The 18,881-nt window shown below is 46.3% G+C and overlaps 1 protein-coding gene across 1 annotated transcript in view; it reads right to left on the bottom strand.

Annotated features, from left to right (window-relative positions):
- Positions 1-1,528: 1,528 nt before the first annotated feature.
- PLXNA4 (plexin A4) overlaps positions 1,529-18,881 on the bottom strand; it is a 427,136-nt gene continuing 409,783 nt past the window's right edge. Inside the window, exons 28-31 of the mRNA XM_075727571.1 lie at positions 15,072-15,241; positions 12,222-12,434; positions 2,369-2,519; positions 1,529-1,624 (exon numbers count right to left, since the gene is read on the bottom strand). Of these exons, the coding sequence (XP_075583686.1) occupies positions 1,529-1,624; positions 2,369-2,519; positions 12,222-12,434; positions 15,072-15,241 (630 nt within the window). The remainder of the gene's footprint in view (positions 1,625-2,368; positions 2,520-12,221; positions 12,435-15,071; positions 15,242-18,881) is intronic.

Genomic DNA, 18,881 nt, shown 5'->3' with positions numbered 1-18,881 from the left:
ATAGCCAAACACAGAAGTGACGTAGGATCTCACTTCTCTATGGTTGGCCATGAAACATGTTGAGATGTTGTTCTGGAGGAGCTGAGCAGAGGATAGGACAGGGTAATCACCTGCAATTGTCCTGTGGTGACAGTGATCTCTGAAGAGATAGGAAGTGCAAAGACAGAGCAAATCCTTCCCAGGCAGCAACTGTGCCTTCAGCGAGGCCTATCGGTTCCAGAAACGGAGAAGAGGAAAGGCCAGGAGCTGGCACCAAAAGGCAGATGAGCTTACAGCAGTTCAGAGACCTCCAGAAAACATGCAGTTCTGCCGGGGGTATCTAGGTAGAAGAATATTTTGCAATGTTTCATTTGGATTGCCTCCAAGATTTCCTTCCAAAATGTGTGGTGACATTTCCTCTTAGGAGTGGCTTTGAAGAAAGGTTTTACCATTAGTCCTATGCACCACCTTCCTTCATGGCAAACCCTTCAGTATCCTTCTGATATTCCACCATTGGAAAACAATAGCTTTGTTCCAGTTGAGGAAACAAAATGGAAAGAACTAACAGCTTTAAAAAAAAAAATCCCTCTGGTTGGTTTTTGAGGCCAAGCTCCTTGCCTGGAACAAAATGAGACTTGTGGCTCTTGCTTTCCAAGCTGAGGTGGGAACAAGGGAGATGCTGTGCTGTCCATTGCCAGAAAGAACAGAACCACCACCAACGGGATGCCACTGAGCAGAGAGAGCATTTTTGCCGCAGTGCTACGACCAACAGGACACAATGGGAAAGACAGGGGAACACAGGTCTCTTTGAAAAATAAGAATAACCATATGAAACACATGGGCAGGGGAGCATTGGTCTCCTCCTCCCCTCTTGACCCTTCCCCTGCCCCAAGAGAGCAGCTACACCGCTATTTGCCCAGGCAGATAAGAGCCACAATGGTCCCACTCTGGACGGAGTTGTGGCATTTTTTTGGGGAGCCTTGGGGTTCCTCTCCCAGTGGGTCACTATCAAGAGATAGAGTTGCAATGGCTCTGCAGGAGAGGATCTTGATTTGCTCCTGCCCTCCAGGATCCCTGCAGGCAGGCTGCCTTCCCCTGGGGGAGACTTTTAGTAATACTGAGTTCATTTCCATGTCCACTCCAGAGGCTACAGCCCTAGGAGGGCAGTTAAAGCAGCATGACAGAGGTGACCTCCCAATTTCCCATCTGCAGAGTGATGATGTGATGTTGGAGGAAGGTTTGTGGTGTGATTTGTGTGTATTAGTTTTTCTCCAGGGCAAAGGCAGAGGGGAAGCTGTGAAAAGGAGAGCTCCACCCAACTGTCTTGATGTCCCCAGAGCCAAGATTCCTCTGCAGTCTTTTCTTTTAACCCCTGGGGCTTTGTCGCTTTGTCCATAGATTTTGAAAGAGAAAGAAATGAGAGAGAGAGGAGTGCTGTTCAGGTGACTCTGCTTACAGCCGATCAAAACTTGCACTTGGTAAAGATGATGATCTTGAGTGAGGCACGACTTGGTTTATCCCTCCCAGGGTGTCCCTGGCAGGACAGTTCTCAGCTGTCTATGCTCATGAGGGCTATGACTTGTTCAAGTTTGTAGGCAAGTTTCTGTTTCCCAGCCTGGTCATCTTGATCAAGGGCTCCGAGAATCTGGAAAAAGAAAGAGAAAGAAGTTGTAGGGATTTAAGTTTTTTTGCCCAGAAGGACTGAGTCCAGCATCTTACAACAGCAGATGAGGGTCACATTTTCCTAAGGTGGGTCCCAGGTTTAGCTTAGATCATGCAAAGCAGGTCAGTCAGTGGGGAACTAGGAAAGCAGTTTGGGATACATCTGACTAAATACAGACCTCTACACTGCAGCCAATCAAACAGATTCTTATCTTGGAGATCAGTTATTTGGTAGCTTTATTCATCACCTCACCATGCCACCTGAGATGTCTTAACGTATCCCACCCGATCTTCAACACACAGAACCATGCAGGTCACCTTTAAGTCCTGTGTCATGCTTGCTGGACCATTCTCGGGTGCTTTAGGGTATCTGAAATGGCACTGGGCACATATGCTTAAACAACTTTTGGCCACATGTGATGCAGAGCTCATGTACGGCTCCTCTGTAGCAAGCTAACATCTGACCATCAACTACTGCAAGCCAGCTAAACCCGATTGACCAATAATAGGACACAAAAATAACAGGGATCCAGATGAAAGAGTTCTGGGGAGACCAATAATCCCAGGCCCTCCCTTTCCATACCCCAGGCCTTGCTTTTCATTCCTTAAATCCATCATCCCCCTAGACGGGATGAAGACAGGTATCTGTGACACATGCTGGGCCCTGGGAATGGGTGGGCTGTCCCATGGTCCTGCAGAACTTCTCTTCCCCCTCCAAGGCTCTTACCTCCTCGCTGTACTTGCCAACGTAGGAGTATATCTCTGAGAGCGCACTCATTGTGTTGAACTCGTTCATATGCATGCGAGACTGCTCAGCCAAGTATGCATTCATGTCCTGGTCACTGATTGCTGGCATTTTGGCGATGTCTGAATAGTACCTGAAAGAGAGAAACAGTGTTTCTTGAGGGGAGAAGTAGGAAGTCAAGAGATGAAATCCGTCAACAATAAGCAGAAAGGACACACTTAGCACTCTTGGGCTCTTCTGGTGCATCAGTGGTATACCTGGTCATGCTCTTCTTTTACTACAAGGGAGATGACTTAGCCAAAAGTGGAAATTCCTGGATATGAGATGTCTGTTGTATTCACTCAACCCTATTCTGAGACTAAAACTCCAAAAAGCATCCTGTAAACTTTCTCCATGCCATCAAAGAAGTAGGAAGTACCTATTGATGCTGGATTCCTTTGTCAGGCCTTCAAGGGCTTTGAGCACTACCTCCAGTCCCACAGAGAAGTCCCACTGATCTCGCTGCCCACTGAGAGCTCAGGATTTCACTCCCATAGACAAAAAAAGCTTTGCATGCTTTCTTGCACCATTCACACTAGTACATCTGCATCCATTGCTAACATCATCTATCTCCAACACTGAAACCAGTCTATCCCAGAAACTCCTCTGATGCTCAACATCTCCCTTTTGCCCCAAATTTTAAGCTGACCTGACAGAACAGTTTGTGGCAACAGGCTTCAAAACATCCCCATCCCCATTCAGACTGTGGAAAATCTGCTTCACTTAGGAGTTAACAACATTCCCCTTGAGCTCAAGAGGACTGGGGATTTATCCGTAAGATATGGAGCCACCAGCACCATTGCCCATCAGACTTCATCAGCAGAGCAATATCTCTTTAAGGAAGCTGCTATTTTCGATGTCCTTCGTCCCCTGGGTAAGGCAGGTCTTGGAGGACAAGGCTTGCGGAAGGTAATCAGTCACTGTCACTCGCAGCTGTGCTCTGCTGTCAACTGGTTAATTAGATGCCATCATTTACATTTTTAATTTCTGCAATTTGACATTTTGTGCACAAGGAAAAAAAAAAAAAAAGAAAAAGGAAAAAGCCCATAGCTGCAGCAATCCACAATTTTATAATTAGGAGGCAGAGGGGACAGGGAGCCAAAAGAGCTGACAGGTGTCCTGTAAACAGCGTTGAGACACCTGCTGAGATGGAGGCTGCTTTCCACTGCAGAGAAATTGGACACTGAAGTGCTGTATGATAAGGATCCTTCAGACAGACAAGTGGGAAAATACTCTCTATGACAGAGCGGGACAAGCAGCTGACGAAGTTTCCTATGAAAGACAGCACAGTGCAAGAGCACGGGGAGGAAACCCCTCTACACCAGAAGGCTCCAGTTTTGCTGTCTGGTTTTGTGCCCTGCACTCCCATCCTGATTTATTGCAATAGGTTCGTCTCAGTTGCTATCCTGGTTTTGCAGAGAGGGGTTGATGTAACCCTTGGGAGAGAAAAGCATAGGAGGCAGAGGTCCTTCTCCCAGCTCTGTGCATAGTCTTCCAGCCTAACTGCTTCCAGAGCTAGACTCTCACTCATCAAAAATCTCATGCAAACCTCATTAACTTTATTGCAACTTCCAGTATGCACAACAACATTACTCTTCCCGGAGTCCTAGCATCTTGCCTTCTGGGCACAGGACCAGCCAAAAATCCTGGTCTAACTCAGTCCCATGGTCCAAATATTGCCCACTCCCAGTACTCCAGTGATGACTGGTCTGGGCTTGATTTTGCTTTACACTTTGCCTAACCCCCAACCCCCAAGTGGATCTGGACAGCTGTCTATAAGGGAAGGAGCCATCTGGAAACCTCACGAGGACCTGTCCTGCAGAACTACCTCCAAGAGAAAATGATGAACAGGATGAATAAATATTTCTAGACCTTTTTCACTCCCAGAAAACTCAAACAAGTCTCAGCATCAGCAGATGGACAAAACCAGACCTGTGCTGCATGCACTTCTGACAAGAAAAAGCTTCAGGGACTGGTGGCATCTATGACAATGCTATTGCAGGCTCCTCAGAGCCAAAGCACATTGTCGAGAAACAAGTTGCCTTATGGCCAAAAACCAAGGTGTGCCTTGGCACCCGAAGAAAACGACATCCATGTGCAACCAGCACAGTTCATAGACTTGTGAGGAAAACCAGCCTGCAATGCAGTGAAATGCATTGATTTATGGTGCCTAAGAAGAGCCTATGGACAAGAGCCCAGCTCCTCATGAATATTGCATGGGCACCTTCCTGCTAGGCAAAATGAAAAGTGAAAGGGATTACATCACAGCAAAAAAGTAAATGAGGCCAGTGGAGGAAAGCAGAGGTACTATGTTGAATCTGCCAGTCTGGCTCTAAGAAGCAGTTGAAATGTTTCTTTTCCTCCCTGGTTTAGCTAGTCATCAAATGGTGGCAGGATAGTGGGTGCAGGGATGGGGTGCTTCTAAGACGTGAAACACAGACACACATATTGTCTGTTTCTCCAAGTTTCTCCTCTCCCTTTGACCTGGTAGCAACGCTCTCCTGGGTCTGTGACTTACAAGGGTCTGAAAGCTCCCCAGTCCCTTTACAGCCCTGCAGAGATATTTTTCCACCAGCATAACACTCCCATGACTCATCTGAACAACAAAAAGCAACATGCAATGCTCCCTGGAGTGAAGGACAGGATGCAAGAAAATCTGAGTTTCAGGGCTTGGAGGCCTCTCCAGCCATGACAGACTCTCAAGCTGTGATCTCAGTGTGCTGGGTTCACGGGCCATCACCCACTGCCACACCAAAGTGTCCTTGTCTCCCCTGGACTCAATTCCCTGGCCATCATACACCTGAGCAGTCATTTCCCATTAAGACTGCAAACCAAGATATTGTAGAAGTGTGTTTCACGGGAAAAATAAAAGAAAAAGAAGGAAAAATAAAGCATGTATCAATAATCAAACGTAGCTGCTAGTGCAAGGAGAAGACATATAATATCCTTCCATCAGAACTCTGCCATGGCCAAATGACTTATTTATACAGAAGTGTTTCTAATGAAGCCATCATTGTGCTATCTAAAGAAATTATGAATGTGTATATTAAAGCATCCTAGCAGGGAGATGACAACATCCCTGCTGAGTCTTTATTTACCTTCTATTTGAGCCCAGATCCTCAGAGATACTTAGGGCCTCCCTGCCATTTGCATACCCCTAATGTCTTCAAAACCACTGTGAAGCTGTCACCGAACCCCAGAGGTCCTTACATTTTCACTGCTGACATTTGCAAGGCTGCTTGTGTGCCGCTTCCCTTCACCCCTGCAGCTGCCAGCTCTCACACCATAGCTGAAGTGTGAGGCAGTGCAGGGGGAGTGAGATGCTCCTTCAGCACGCTGCTCCTGTGAGCACCCCTAAGCTGAGGGGCACCAGATCTCACCTGAGACATGGGCAGATCATTGACTCACACTTCCATAGCCCCAGAGGCTGCACTAGCCAGCAGGAGGTGGGGAACGTAAGACTAAGCCAGATTCCCTCTGAATGAGACAGGAAGGTACCAAAGCAGCAAATTGAGCTTAGCCTGCCTGCAAAGGCTCAAGACTGAGTCCAAACTAGAAGACAGTGACTGTTTAGACATGCACCACTTGCTGGCCTGGTGCTGCAGATTTGCTCCTTCTTCTGTACTCCAGTTTTGGTTACCTCTAGTGGATCCTTTTCCAGCTGTTTCCAGGAGATCCTTAGATACACATCAAAAGATCCTTTCTTATGTGCTCGAGTTTCCCCTAAATCACAGGACGATACTGACTTCTTACCTCAAGGCTGCTCATTCTCTGATGTGGCAGGAAACTTGTTCATTAGACGTCAGAAGCCCTCAAGAAATTTGTGTAAAAACCTCACTCAGGCACATCAGCAACTCAAATGGAGGATGTGGGGATTACTGCACCATAGGATGTGACTTCATAGGTATCATTAGCACAGCAACTCACCCCAGCCTGGCTTGAACAGGAGAGCCCATGGGACCATCCACTGCCACTATTGTATGGGGAAGGATTTTGGATGCACCAGTATACAGTAGCGCTCCCTCTTATTCCCAGAAAATAATCATTCTCATTGCTTTCACATCCTCTTCTTTTCCTGGGTTATGTTTGCTTTGTTTTAATTTGTTTGGATTTGTTTTGATTTGATTTGGTTTGTTTTCCGAAGGAAAGCAATACAACAGTGACCTGGGAATACATCTTGCTCTCTGTTTAGCCAGGGGTAAATGCTCTTGCCTTCAGTACCAACCAGGAAAGGCTCCTTAGTGGAGCTGTTTCACAAGAATGATTGTGCCTGCTGCCACTCAGTAACTCATTAACTCATCAAAAGAGAAGAGAAAAGCCGTGTTGCCAGTGCTTCCTGAAATTTTCCAGCATGGCCGTGGTTTAGGCAGCTTAGCATGGAGCTAATTGCCTTCCAAAAGATCTTTTTGTCATGGCTGTTGTTGTGCCTTCGCTGGGTTGGGACTGCAGTCATTAATAATCATTTTAGCATATGAAAAGCTTGTAACGAATCCATGTGCTGCAGACGGCAGACGCAATTACAGCAATAACATAATTAGGGTTATGCAATAGCCGGCTGTATCTAGACCACTGAAGGAGGAAGAGATGTATGAAAGGGATGTGGGAGACTGCTATAGCAGAGAAGGTTTGAAGGAAAGCCTGGGAACAACCTAGTGGACAGCTCTTTTACGGGATGAAGTGAAGCAATGCAAGGACATGCTGTCAGTTCTTCTGTTGGCATGGCAGTTTTCATTTCCTGGGAGGCATCTGAGCTGCAAAGTTTGTGCTGATTCAGCTACAGGCAGCTGCAAGACTCTGTTAGCCCAGACTGATCCTATTTTGGAGAGAGGTTCAAGGCCAGGCTATTGGGCACTGAGTGGACTTTGGCAGTAATAGCATGACAGCTAAGCAAAAGGCACTGGCCCCAAAGTTAGCTGAAGATCTTCCAAAGATTTACCTTGACCAGCTTGAGGGGATGATTCTGTCTGTGTATGCATCCCCTAGCTAGGGAAATGATTTTCTTTTGCCTGTGTATGGCTTTTCTTGCTGCTTTTCATTTCACAATAAATGATAATGGGCAGGCAGCACTGAGTCAATGGCTGAAGAGTGAATCGGTGAACAGGTAGTTTCTCTGGGAAAAGATATCGTCCAGCATCATCTCAGTGCACAGGTCTGAGGTTGTACCCTCTGTGGGTAGACACATTTTCATCCCGCCTGCTGAAAACTGCACTACGTAAGAGCAGGATGTTACTGCAATGAGAAAATATCAGGAGCTTTTTGGAGACTAAAGGTGAAGACAGACAAGTGAACAGTCTTCAGATACAGCAAAGGCTGCAGCAGAGAGGCAGGGAATGAGCTGTACCCCATGTCCCTGGGGTTGTGATGAGACAGCATGGGCTTTAATTACAGCCAGGGAGATTTTGGCTGGCCATCAGGGAAAACCCTCTGATGGGAAGGACAGGGAAGCGCAGGAGTGGATTGCCTGAGGAGAGCAGAAGCTCTGTTGTTGGAGGCCTTTAAGAAGGGGTAGACAAGCATCTGTCAGGAAGGCTTTAGACAGAGCTGATCCTGCCCTGAGGCAGGAGCTGGTTGGGTTGACCTCTTGAGGCCCCTTCCAGAACCATTTTTTATTATCTCTACTGACAACACCCCCCTACCTTAGCCCTCGGTATGCTATATCTTGAGCCTTCTTTCTGGCAGGGAAAGGAGCCACAAAAGACTGCATTTTTTCGAGTAGAGCCAGGATTTGCAGCTGTCTTTTAAAGCCCTTAAAGTCACCCCAATGTTTCTGCTTAAAACCTCAATAACTTACAATGTCAGGGTGCATGCCGCTTAAAATCTTTATTGTACTAAACTAGTCCAATTTGTCTTTCTTTCTAAAGTTAGCTGCAAAGTAGCCAACAGACATCACAAGCACTGCACTGGAAAACACCATCTATTGACTACAGAGTCCTGGAACTACGGGTTAAGTGATGTAGGTTAGGTCCCGAATGGGGACAGACTATCCATTCTGCATACTCCAAACATACTCCCACAGCATTTTCTACTAGGCTTAAGACCTTGACATCTAAAGGCTTAAGCCATGCAAATCATAGCTCTTCAGGAAAAGGAAATAGGTGAAATCACAGACCCAGGACCTGGGTACCAACAGCTAGGTCAGTGTTTGTGCCCAGGTTAACATAATAAACTGCAGATGTTGTAATTCTGAATCCCACAGATCAGGTCACTTTAAACCTCTTTTAGTCCAGAACTTGGCAAGCGTATTTTGAATGGTCTTCATTGGAAGATTCTGAAGGTGTTAAGAATATTTGCAATGTCTCCATTGACTTTCAGCTTTTCTTTGAGGGGCTATTTTTAATGCATGATAAGCAGCCAAAAGGAGACCAAGTCCCTGCAGGGATGAGAAAAAAGCACCAGTTCCTCTCCTTGCAACACTGCAGGTATTTTGGGCACCAGTGTGCAATGCAAAAACTCTCTGGCTTCTGCTTTTTGTGCTCTTCCCCTTTTCAGTTTCCCACATCCCTGCCTCCATGCCAGGCTTTGGTAGGGAAACATCGTATTGATTGTGATGCAGGCAATTAAACGGTGTTAATGAAGTTCAAACAAGTGTTATCATAAGCTTGGCAGCATGGAGAGAAATGAAAGGTCAGCCACAGCCCTTTGTCATCTTTTCAGTGTGGTGTTGAATGCTAATGAGACAGTCCCAATTAGAACAGGCTCCCCTTTGTATTGCTTGGGGATTGCATCAAATGCTCCCAAGTTCTCCAGATTTCTAGGCTCAAAGGGGACATTTGAAGTAAACTTGAAAAGATGCAGATCTGAAGCTGCTCTAATGTAAATTCAGCAAAGCCTATGGAGTTTTACTAACAGAAGTCAGATGAGAATCTGGTCTACCATTCCCATTCTTTTCCTTTTTTTTTCAATAGACTCAGATAATGATAATTGAAAAGACTCCACCTTGTTTTAGAACAGGCCTGACTCTTCATGGCTTCAACAAAAGCCAAATAGTCTGTCCCCATTTCCTGGGTTAATTCTCCTGCCTCAGTCAGGCCTTATCTTCTCCCACAGGAAACCCAAGTTGTGGTTGCACCTAGATACTTTTTAGACATGCTTTTTCACACTGAAAGAGCTGTGGGTGTGTAATTTGAATGCTGAACCTGGTTTTCCCAAAAGTCAGGATTTCTCAGAGGGTTTGTTTCAGCAGGCACAGTCCACCTCTGCTTCCAAAAGCATGAAAAAAGGACTGTTGAAATAAATTCCCAGTTGACTACCATGTGGAGGTAGACCATTGATCAGGCCAGAATCTGTAGCTTCCCAATGTACATTCACACTCTAAAGAGGTGGAAAACTAATCTTTGAAGGATTGGAGGTATGTACTTTCACCCATGCCTGTTTCTTGTGCCAAGGTCATTCCCTGCTTTGAGTTTTGTGAGTCCTAAAGGCACACTCCGCACTGAGAAACCAGGAGTTGCAAAGGGAAGGCTTGGGGTAACCCAGCTCAGCTACCATTTCAACAGACCTGTTAAAAAACAGGAGTCTGTCTTTACTCCAGAGTGCCTTCAAGTAGGGTTACAATCTACCACTGCCTAATTGCCCTCTTACAGATTCTTCTTCATCAAAGAAGTTCATTTGATTTCAGGTTCTTCTGATTTACTCAACCACTTCTTAAACTCCCCAACTGAAAATCTTTTTATCTTATGATTCGCTCTTTGAAGAAGTCTAGTGGTCTTGAAGGATGCCATCTCCAGCTGATACTGACTACAGAAATAGCTCCAACCAGTACTGGAAGCCTGTGGTTTTGGAATAACTCCCTCAAAGTACAGTTGCAGAATGGAGAAAAGGAATTCAAGGTAGAATTGAAATTATATTTTATTCATCCTTGATATGTTTTCTCTTTGATCTACCACAGCATCCAGGTGCTACTGCCTTGAGTCAGTGGAACTGACACACAAAAATATAAGCAGGGCAGAAGTTCTAACCATATTCCAAAATCTGCAGCCTCCCCTTGGGCTTCAGTTCAAGTTGTCAGACATCAGTGCAGATAACAACCCAGCACATGCTGGGCACAGAAATCCAGTGCTGTTTACTAGCAGCAGGAGGTGTTATGTACCTCGTTTGCAAACCCAATTGTTCGGGAAAACTTCCAGAGAAATGCAGCACCTATTGCTGAAGATCACTGGGCAATGGGATTTAGCTCCAAAAAGTTGTAAAGTGAAATCAATACTGGAAAAACAAAATAGAAACTGCAGCCTTCAGTTTATCCAGAAAAAAAAAGATGTTGCATGAGGAAATACCTTGTTCTCCACCTACATACCTCAGTTTGTTGCTCAAATGTACCATCTCCAAAGATAAAAAATCAACCAGGGTCATGTGTAAAACAAAGTATTTGTCCACAGATACCAACCACTCACTACACACAAGGCTGCTAAAGCATTACTAAAATATGATACCTTTGGGTCACTGTTGGTGCAAACTTGATTTCTAAATGAATCTCAAACACCTCTTTCTCCATATCCAGGTCAATCCAGCAATCAGCCTCAATACATACTAAGAAACTTGGACACAGTACCAGAAGTAGGTCATAATTAAGCAAGGTAGCTTGTAAGAGCCTTACAGGTTGCCTAGAAACGACATTTGCAGAAGTGTTTAACCACATCTAAAAATAATTGTCCAGACAAATCAGAGACCAATGGGAGCATTATTCTAAAAAATGTCACCTCATGCCAACTAGGGGACAGAGCTCTTTGATCAGCTATGCTCTCCTTTCACAAAATGAGAGAGAACCATCCCCACCAAAGGAAATACACTGGTTTACAACGCAGTGTGCCTACAGTAGCAGAGGTCTCATTTAACCTGCACGGTGTGGTATCAGTTTTAGACAGTGCCTGTGAAGTCATCCAGACAAATCATTGCTTAAAACTGGATGGCATTGTACAGGAATGATCTGTAAGATAAACCCATCCTTGTATTTACAGAGTAGCAATCATTCTCCATCTGTGCAGTTCCCAAACCTGTCAATAATGCCAGGCAAGCATAGCATATTGGAAAACAAAGCACAGACCAACTTCTGCAAGGCTTGCTCCAGCAGCCAGGCTCCTGCTGAATGGAGTGCAAGATGTGCTATTTGCTTGTCCTGTGGAAAATCTTAGAGAAACTGAAGGAATAGTTGTCTTGGTTGTATTCCCTGTAGAGTAGCTTTGCCAGACACTGACCTTCAGTGCGGTAGATTGAACACTACAGCTACAGGTCTTGCAGATGTGGATAAAATGCTTGGAAAGACCTCTGACCTTTCAGAAAATACCTGCACAGCTTCAGTCACCAGCCTGTCAATCTCATAGCATCTCATTCAAAGCACAGAAGAGCCTCCAAGGAAAGCTACTGGACTCAGAATAAGGGGAGATAATTGTATGATCCTTGGGATCTAGGCAGTGTGAGGACTGTCACAACGGTGCTGAGAACAGCAAAACACTTCTGGTCTGTGTGGAAAGACTTAGAAGCCCACGTACTTCACAGGGCTCAAACACACCACCTCCCCTTCCTTCCTCCCTCTATCGTTTCTCAACAGTTTCTCCTCAAGAGAAACAATGATAGCAAACACCTTCAGTTCACACCTTTAATTAAATTTCCATCTCTGCTGCAAGGCACGTGGGAATAAAAGGCTAACACAGAGCTTTCTACTTAGGCAATAACGAAAGAAAAAAAGCCCAGAGGCAGCTACCAGAAGCAATACTGATGATGCCTCCTACCTCCATCCATGAAGCAGGGCCTCGTTGTATCACTTGCTTATGTCATTCCTATTTCTAGACCTAAAACTCACCTTTCCACCCAGTTCTTATAGCTGGGGATGTCCTTGGCATAGAGAAGCTTGTTGGAGGGTGAGTCTTTGCCCAGACGGTGTTCTGAGGTCGAACAGGAGTCCATGAAAGTCTGAGCCACTACAGAGAGGCAGGCATCTGTGATGCTGTTCTTGTGGATGTCGAAGACGAACTGCGGGTTCTTGATCATGTTAACCCAGAACCGTAATGGCAGGCTGCAAGAGGAGTGGGAGGGGTGGAAGAGGTGAGTCAGTCAGTGCAGGGTTCACAGGCTTTTTTGTGTGAAGTTACAATGGCAAATGGTGGATGGGGATTGAAGATCATGGTGCAGAGATAAGGATTCTGGGATAAGCTTTGATATACAATAAATTCCTCGCCTACAGGACTCTAGGGACAGCAGTGGAGTCACCTCGGGAGTGGCTTTTGTCCTTGTTATCCTTACAAACCAGATTTTGTCAGTCTTAAAGTCAATGCCATCTCATTGAAGTTGCACATAAATTGCATTGAAAATGCAACTTCTTTATGTTAGGTTGTAATGTAAAGTTGCATCTGTTGGCTGCTTCATCAGACGAGAATAGGCATTACATCCGCAAAACTTACGGTGAACATTTATCATTGAGGGACTTGGCTTTTAGCCCTCATAGCAACCTCATGGGAAGACAGGTAGATAGAGCTCCCAGGCTGAGACTAGGGGTGTTAATGGCATGCACTGTGTGCTGTGGACACCGTGTGCTGTCACACTCCACAGCTCAAGCCCAAGCCCACATATGATCCCAGCACACTGGGCATGAAGCAGTTGTTACATGACAGGGAAAACCCTGTTGCCTCAAGGACAAAAAGGAACTGGGAAGCAAGTGTTGCAACCTTTGAAATGAAAATATATCTGCCCTAACCAAGGAAATGTTATTCCAATTGCAATCCAAAGTCCTTTTTATTCCCCCTTATTCTCAAACGAGCAGTTCATTTTTACAAGATGCCCTGAGGTATCTACCTCCAGCCTTTGCCTCAAGCTTTTTTGTTAGGGCAAATGCATTTATGATTGTGGCCTAGGAGCTGAGACGTGTCACTGATCACAGAGTCAAACTCTTGTCTCTCTGTCAGGCAGACTGTTAAGTCTACCTTCAGTGTCTGCACCCTCCCAAGAGGAGGTTATTCTTCAGCTTAACAAATCCACCTGATGTTCAGGCTAAACTCCCCAGTTCCTCCGTTCCTTCCTTTTGCTTGTTACCTGATGTGTCCACAGCACCATAAAAAATTCATCTCCAAGTCCGATACATTTTGGGTAACAGCAGGCAGTTTAGCATGTCCTGACAGGGAGATGACACCATGTTTTCCTAAACTACTGTCTGTTCTCCTGAGCCATCAAAATCACAGAGCAAATGTAAGGAAAACCTCACACAGGTAATCCTATCAGCCAAGCAGCCTCTGTAGGAGAAAGGGCAGAAGTACAGGAGAAGCAGGAGATGCTGGCAATGAGGGCTGATGGGAGTTGTGGGAAGGAAACATTTTAGGCCGGGAATGGAGGATTCATCTTTTGGGGGATGAGGTGGATGATTGAACCATGCAGAACTTCTTCTGCAGGTATTTTCGCTGGCAAACACAGCCACAGTGAGGACGAGCAGAGAGTGCATGTGTGTGTGCCTGAGTGTGTGTACAGGTGCGGGGAGGTGCTGGGGGGATGATGTCCCTAGCTGGGAATAATGAAGCCCATGATGTGACTTTGAGTTAATTTAATCTGATTGAACAGATTTCTTCATACTGCCCCTTTTCCCGCATACACACACACTCTGCCTTCTCCCCTCCCCCCTTAAATAAACCTCCTGCTCATTTAGTCTGAGTGGCTGCAATCAGCCTTAGATTAGTGCCGCAGATAATGTTAATAATATGCTAATGTTTCATTAGTTGAAAGCCTCTTTGGTGCATGGGGTTTCTTTTTTTATGTCACTGTGCGGTGACGATCTGCCATCAGCATGGCTGGTAAAAGGAAAAAATGCATGAGCTGGGAGCCCCATGGCTCTCCTCTGCTGTTCCTTTTATAGTCCCTGTATTTGCACAGGAGAAGGGGAGGGAGCGACTCCCCAGGGGACTCTTTCCAACAGGGAGACTCGGCAGAGAGGAGCCACAGAGACCTTTTCTCTCCACCGATCCTGGCTTTTCCCCATTGTCCCATTACAAGTACGAGGAGGGGCTGCTGCCTGGCAGCTAGAGCAGGGGGCTGATGTCAGACTTTGTCACTTGCTCCAAAGGAGACTCACATCCAGCTCTGGACCCTTGAAGTGCTCAGTACAATTCGAGATGCTCTCCTGGCCTCCATCTACCAGCCCAGGAAGGCACAAGTCTCCTGTGGGTGTTGCACATCCCCTATGGATATCCAGGATACCTTAAAATATCTCAGATGGCACAGGATGCCTATGTGTGGGCAAACAAATGGAGTTCTAGCCTCCCCTCTGACTATAATGGGAATTCAAACACCCAGTCTAGATGAAGGCAGTGGTGCTGAATCCTCTCCCATGCCTCCCTAGATATTCCTATGGGACTGGACACTGCAGCAGTTAAATAATTCACATTTTTCCTCCTATGTCCTCATGAGATTCCTCAGAAATACTGCCATCCCCATGTAATACAGGGCAAACTGGGACCTGTTTAACCAAAGTGCTCCATCCTTGAATGCATCCTTTGGATTCTGGGATTTTCTGACTTCCCCATAGGCTTGGGAAGACTGAGCCTGGTTGCTCTGAACCCCATGCCAGGCTCCTTAGCTTCCCCAGCAGTCAGATCCCAAACCACATGTCCCTCTCCTCTTCTTCCAGTCCAGGACCTTGTGCTGAACTCTTCTGGGGTGTCTCACTCACCAATTGCTCTTCCAGGTGTGCCGCACGTGGGGGTCATGGATGTTGTGCTTGTCAGCCTGCTCATCCAGGAAGTCGAACATGTATTTGATAGCCAGGGGAAGTGCACTGCCACGGTGAGCAGTGCTGAAGATGGTCTCAAAAAGGTCATCTACAAATTTCTGGAGGGTGCCCTGTTGGGAGAAGGAAGGAGAGAAGAATGTGAGATACCACGTGGGAAGAGGATATTGAATTTTGGTACCCCACTGAAAACAGAGTATGTCTGTGAATCAGGCCCAGAAAGTGTGACTGAAAAGTGGTAGCCATCTAATATCTGCTAAATGTGACATGAGTTGGAAATTTCAATACAGTTGTCTTTAAGCAGGCACGTGCATCTTCACAATATCCGCTACATCTGGTTAGCAGCCAGCTGGAGCAGGTCAAGATGCTACCTGTCCTCTCTGCTGCTAGCACTCCCTGCCAGGGACAGTGGCTGAGCTGTGGGTTACCTTGCCCCATCTCAGGTATATGGTGATGGAGAGGGACGGATATATTCCCACTGAAATTTCTCTCCTCTGAGTGCTACCCTCAACTGCTTGAGTGCATGTATGAGGCAAAACCTAGCCATTTTCTATGCTGGCTTTCATCCAGGGCCAATTCTTAAGCTCAGAATAGAAGTTAGATGACTGTAGAGCAGAGCAGAAGGTGCCATTGAGACAAATGGAACAAAAGTGCCTACAGAGAGATGGTTGGTTTATATCTGTGAGTGGTATAATAAATAACACAAACTTCATCTTAATCCCCAAGAGGCCTCCTCAGTTTTTACTGCCCATTGGCATGGGACTGAGGCAAACCCTAGAAGCAATGCATACATGTGTCAGGTACTGTTCTGCAGACCTCAGTAATGTCCCCTGCAGAGACTGCAGAGGTCTCCTTATGCTCCTCCGGGAGGAGAATCCCAGATCCTGTGCTTGGAGAACCATCCTGGACAAACTGGTGAGGACAGCTGGCCTTTAGCAAGAGGATGAAGAGCTGGAGTATCACAGGGTGACCAGGCTTAGAGAAGGGGGCAGCTGAGGAGCTGTGATAATCAGATGAGCTTCAGGCTGTGTTTGGGGGCTACCCAGGCAAGGCATGCTTTCCCTGCTGAATGGAGAGCTCTAGCCCATGTTTGAACCTTTGCTCTGCCACCAGATCTTCATAGGTGTGTATATGTGAACAGACCATACAGCTGCTAGAATAACCAAAAAGCAATCAAATCTCCAACAAACATTTCCTGACATGCAAGATTTCTTCTTCTGAAAAATAAACCCCTCCTTTTTCTCTGTAGACCCAGGAAAGAAATTCTCCTCACTAGAAACGAAGAGGTTCCACCAGAGTGGCTCAAGTTTACATAGCGCTAACAAATACTTAATTAGAAAGCTGGTGTCTCTTGATAATTAACCACTTGATTTACCCTTCGGGAAACAAACAGAGGTACCTTTTGCTTGTATGAACTCCTACAGGGTGAATAAAGCCCTGCAGCACATCTGACTCAGAAAGGACCCCTGAGGGGAAATCTTGTTGGTCTGACATGGAAGAGCTGCCCTCGGGTTCAGTTTCTGGAGAGAATTAGTTCTCTACATGCTCACCCACACAAACACAAAGAAAACCTCTGAGGCTTTTAGGCAAGAGACTCTAGGTCTCAGAGGTCAGGGATTTACCAGAATAAAAGTCATTGTCAGTTTAACTAAGTATTCCCTGGGATTGTATTACCAGCAGTTGCTCTCTCTCCTCTTTCCCTCCCTCAAATGGTCATGATGAGAAAAGAAAATTGCTCAGCCCAAGAGGGGAAACAATAAACCCCCAGCCTTTCTACTCTCTCTGATGCTGTGCAAGTTTCGCAGCTGCTTTCCTGCCATCTCCACCAAAAAAAACCCCAAACCAAATGTTGAGTTTGTGATCCGGAACAGAAAGCAAAAGCGATTTAGTGGTGGGGTAGGGGATGTATCCCCAGACAGCGTAAATCAGCACTGGTCCAATGCTTGCTGATTTACACCAGCTGGGGCCCAGGCCCTGGGGAGCGTAATTTTCTTTGTACATTGTGTGATCCATAAAAGCATCTTGATGCCAGGGAGCTGGGCATGTACCAAGGGCTAAAGATAAAGCCACTTTATCTCCAAATCCCACTGCAACATAGACAGTCCGACTGAGGATGCGGGGAGAGTCAGACACCAGAGGCAAAATGACTTGAGGAACAAATGTGCAGGTACAACTGTATGGTAGGAGATAAGCATATGATGGATACCTGTCTGATGGGCAAACTCAGATGGCATTTGCATGAACACATGAAATTGTGTTTGTGCCTATTAACACCCTGACAAGAAATTATAATAGTCAAAATTTCAGAGAAGGGAGGAAGATTGGGCTGTTTGGTCACTCAGAACAGGGTGAGATAACACTGTGATCAGCCACACCACAGCCACAGCTACCCTGCAGTTTCCACTTCTGGGATGCTTTGAGATAACTCTCATGTTAGAGAAATTCAGGCACAAAGATGCTCTGTGCTGCAAGAGGATGGCAGAACTGCAAAGGGAGCCTTTCTGTGATTATACTGCCTTCCTCCCCACCTGCCCTAGTCCCTGCTGGGGTGCAAAAGAAGATCATTGCAGCCTCTTCATTAATGCAGGCTTCACCAAGGAGGCCACTATCCACAGGGGGAAGAGCAAATAAATGTAAACTCAGACAACTGCTTTTGCCCATGCTCTGGTGGAGCTTTTACAAGTGAGTTAGCTGGAAGATAGTCTCAGTTAGAGATGAAAGAAGGTGAAAGGTCTGAGAGCTTTTGTCAACCCCAGAGAGAGCCAGATGCAGCAAGAACTGGCCATACCCTTCGCAGGGAAGGGACAGCATGGTGGTGAGTGACAGTGTGCAGACAGTGGCAATTAAGCCACTTTGTTGCTGTCATGGAGTCAAAGTCCACTGCAGGAAGTTTTAGACCTGTCAGCTTGAGTAATCTCCACTTGTGCAAGTGACCTCCCCATGATGCTGCATCCACAGTTACGCTAAACACTCACATACTTCCCCACTACAGAAGTTTTTGCAGGCACTGGCAGGCACCCACGCAGGAGGCTGGTTTCCAGCATTTTAGGGAATATGGGTTGAGCAGATGGGATCTTACCAACTTCCCAACATCCAAGAAATGTTGTTTCGGGAAAGCACAACCAGCCAGATCACAACATAAAGGAGGGCTTGGGTCTGCACCACCCCTGGGAGCAAGTCTTCACAGCGCGGGTAGTCCTTGCCCTCTCTGGAGAGACCTGCCATGGGCCAGCGGTGATGTGTGAGGTGTGTCTGGAGATTCAGATCAGGATGTCCCTGCTCTGCCTCCACCTGACTTAATCTGTATTTTCTCTTTGGACACCCTGAGCTTTCCATGTCTCAGTGGAGACGGGCATTTAACTCTGCTTGCTTTCCTTGGAGCTGGCCACCTATTAGCCACATCATGGTCAACTTAACCCCTTGCCAAATCATCAGCACGAGAGTCTTTGTGGGCCCAGGGGAACAGTGGAGGAGAAGGACTTGTACCACAAAACTCAGGGTTTTTGTGGCAAAGAGCCCATTTCAGACTGTGAGGTGTGACACATCTTTGGAACCTGATCTGGGTACATTTACTCCCTGGCTCTTCATTTGCTCAGTTTTGGTACAAGCTACAAGCCAGTATAATCGACAACCCCAACACACACCTACCCCTCTGCTGACTTTCTCCACCAGTCTCATGGCCCTGGGTTCTTTACTCCTCATTGCTTCCCGGTTTCCCTTTTCTGACTCTGCTTTCTAAACTCAAGCTCCTTC

The sequence above is a fragment of the Pelecanus crispus genome, chromosome 1 (assembly GCF_030463565.1).
Source record: "Pelecanus crispus isolate bPelCri1 chromosome 1, bPelCri1.pri, whole genome shotgun sequence".
NCBI classification, from domain to species: Eukaryota; Metazoa; Chordata; class Aves; order Pelecaniformes; family Pelecanidae; genus Pelecanus; species Pelecanus crispus.
Note: the sequence above shows the minus strand (reverse complement) of the source record. Positions and strands in the feature narration are given on the sequence as shown.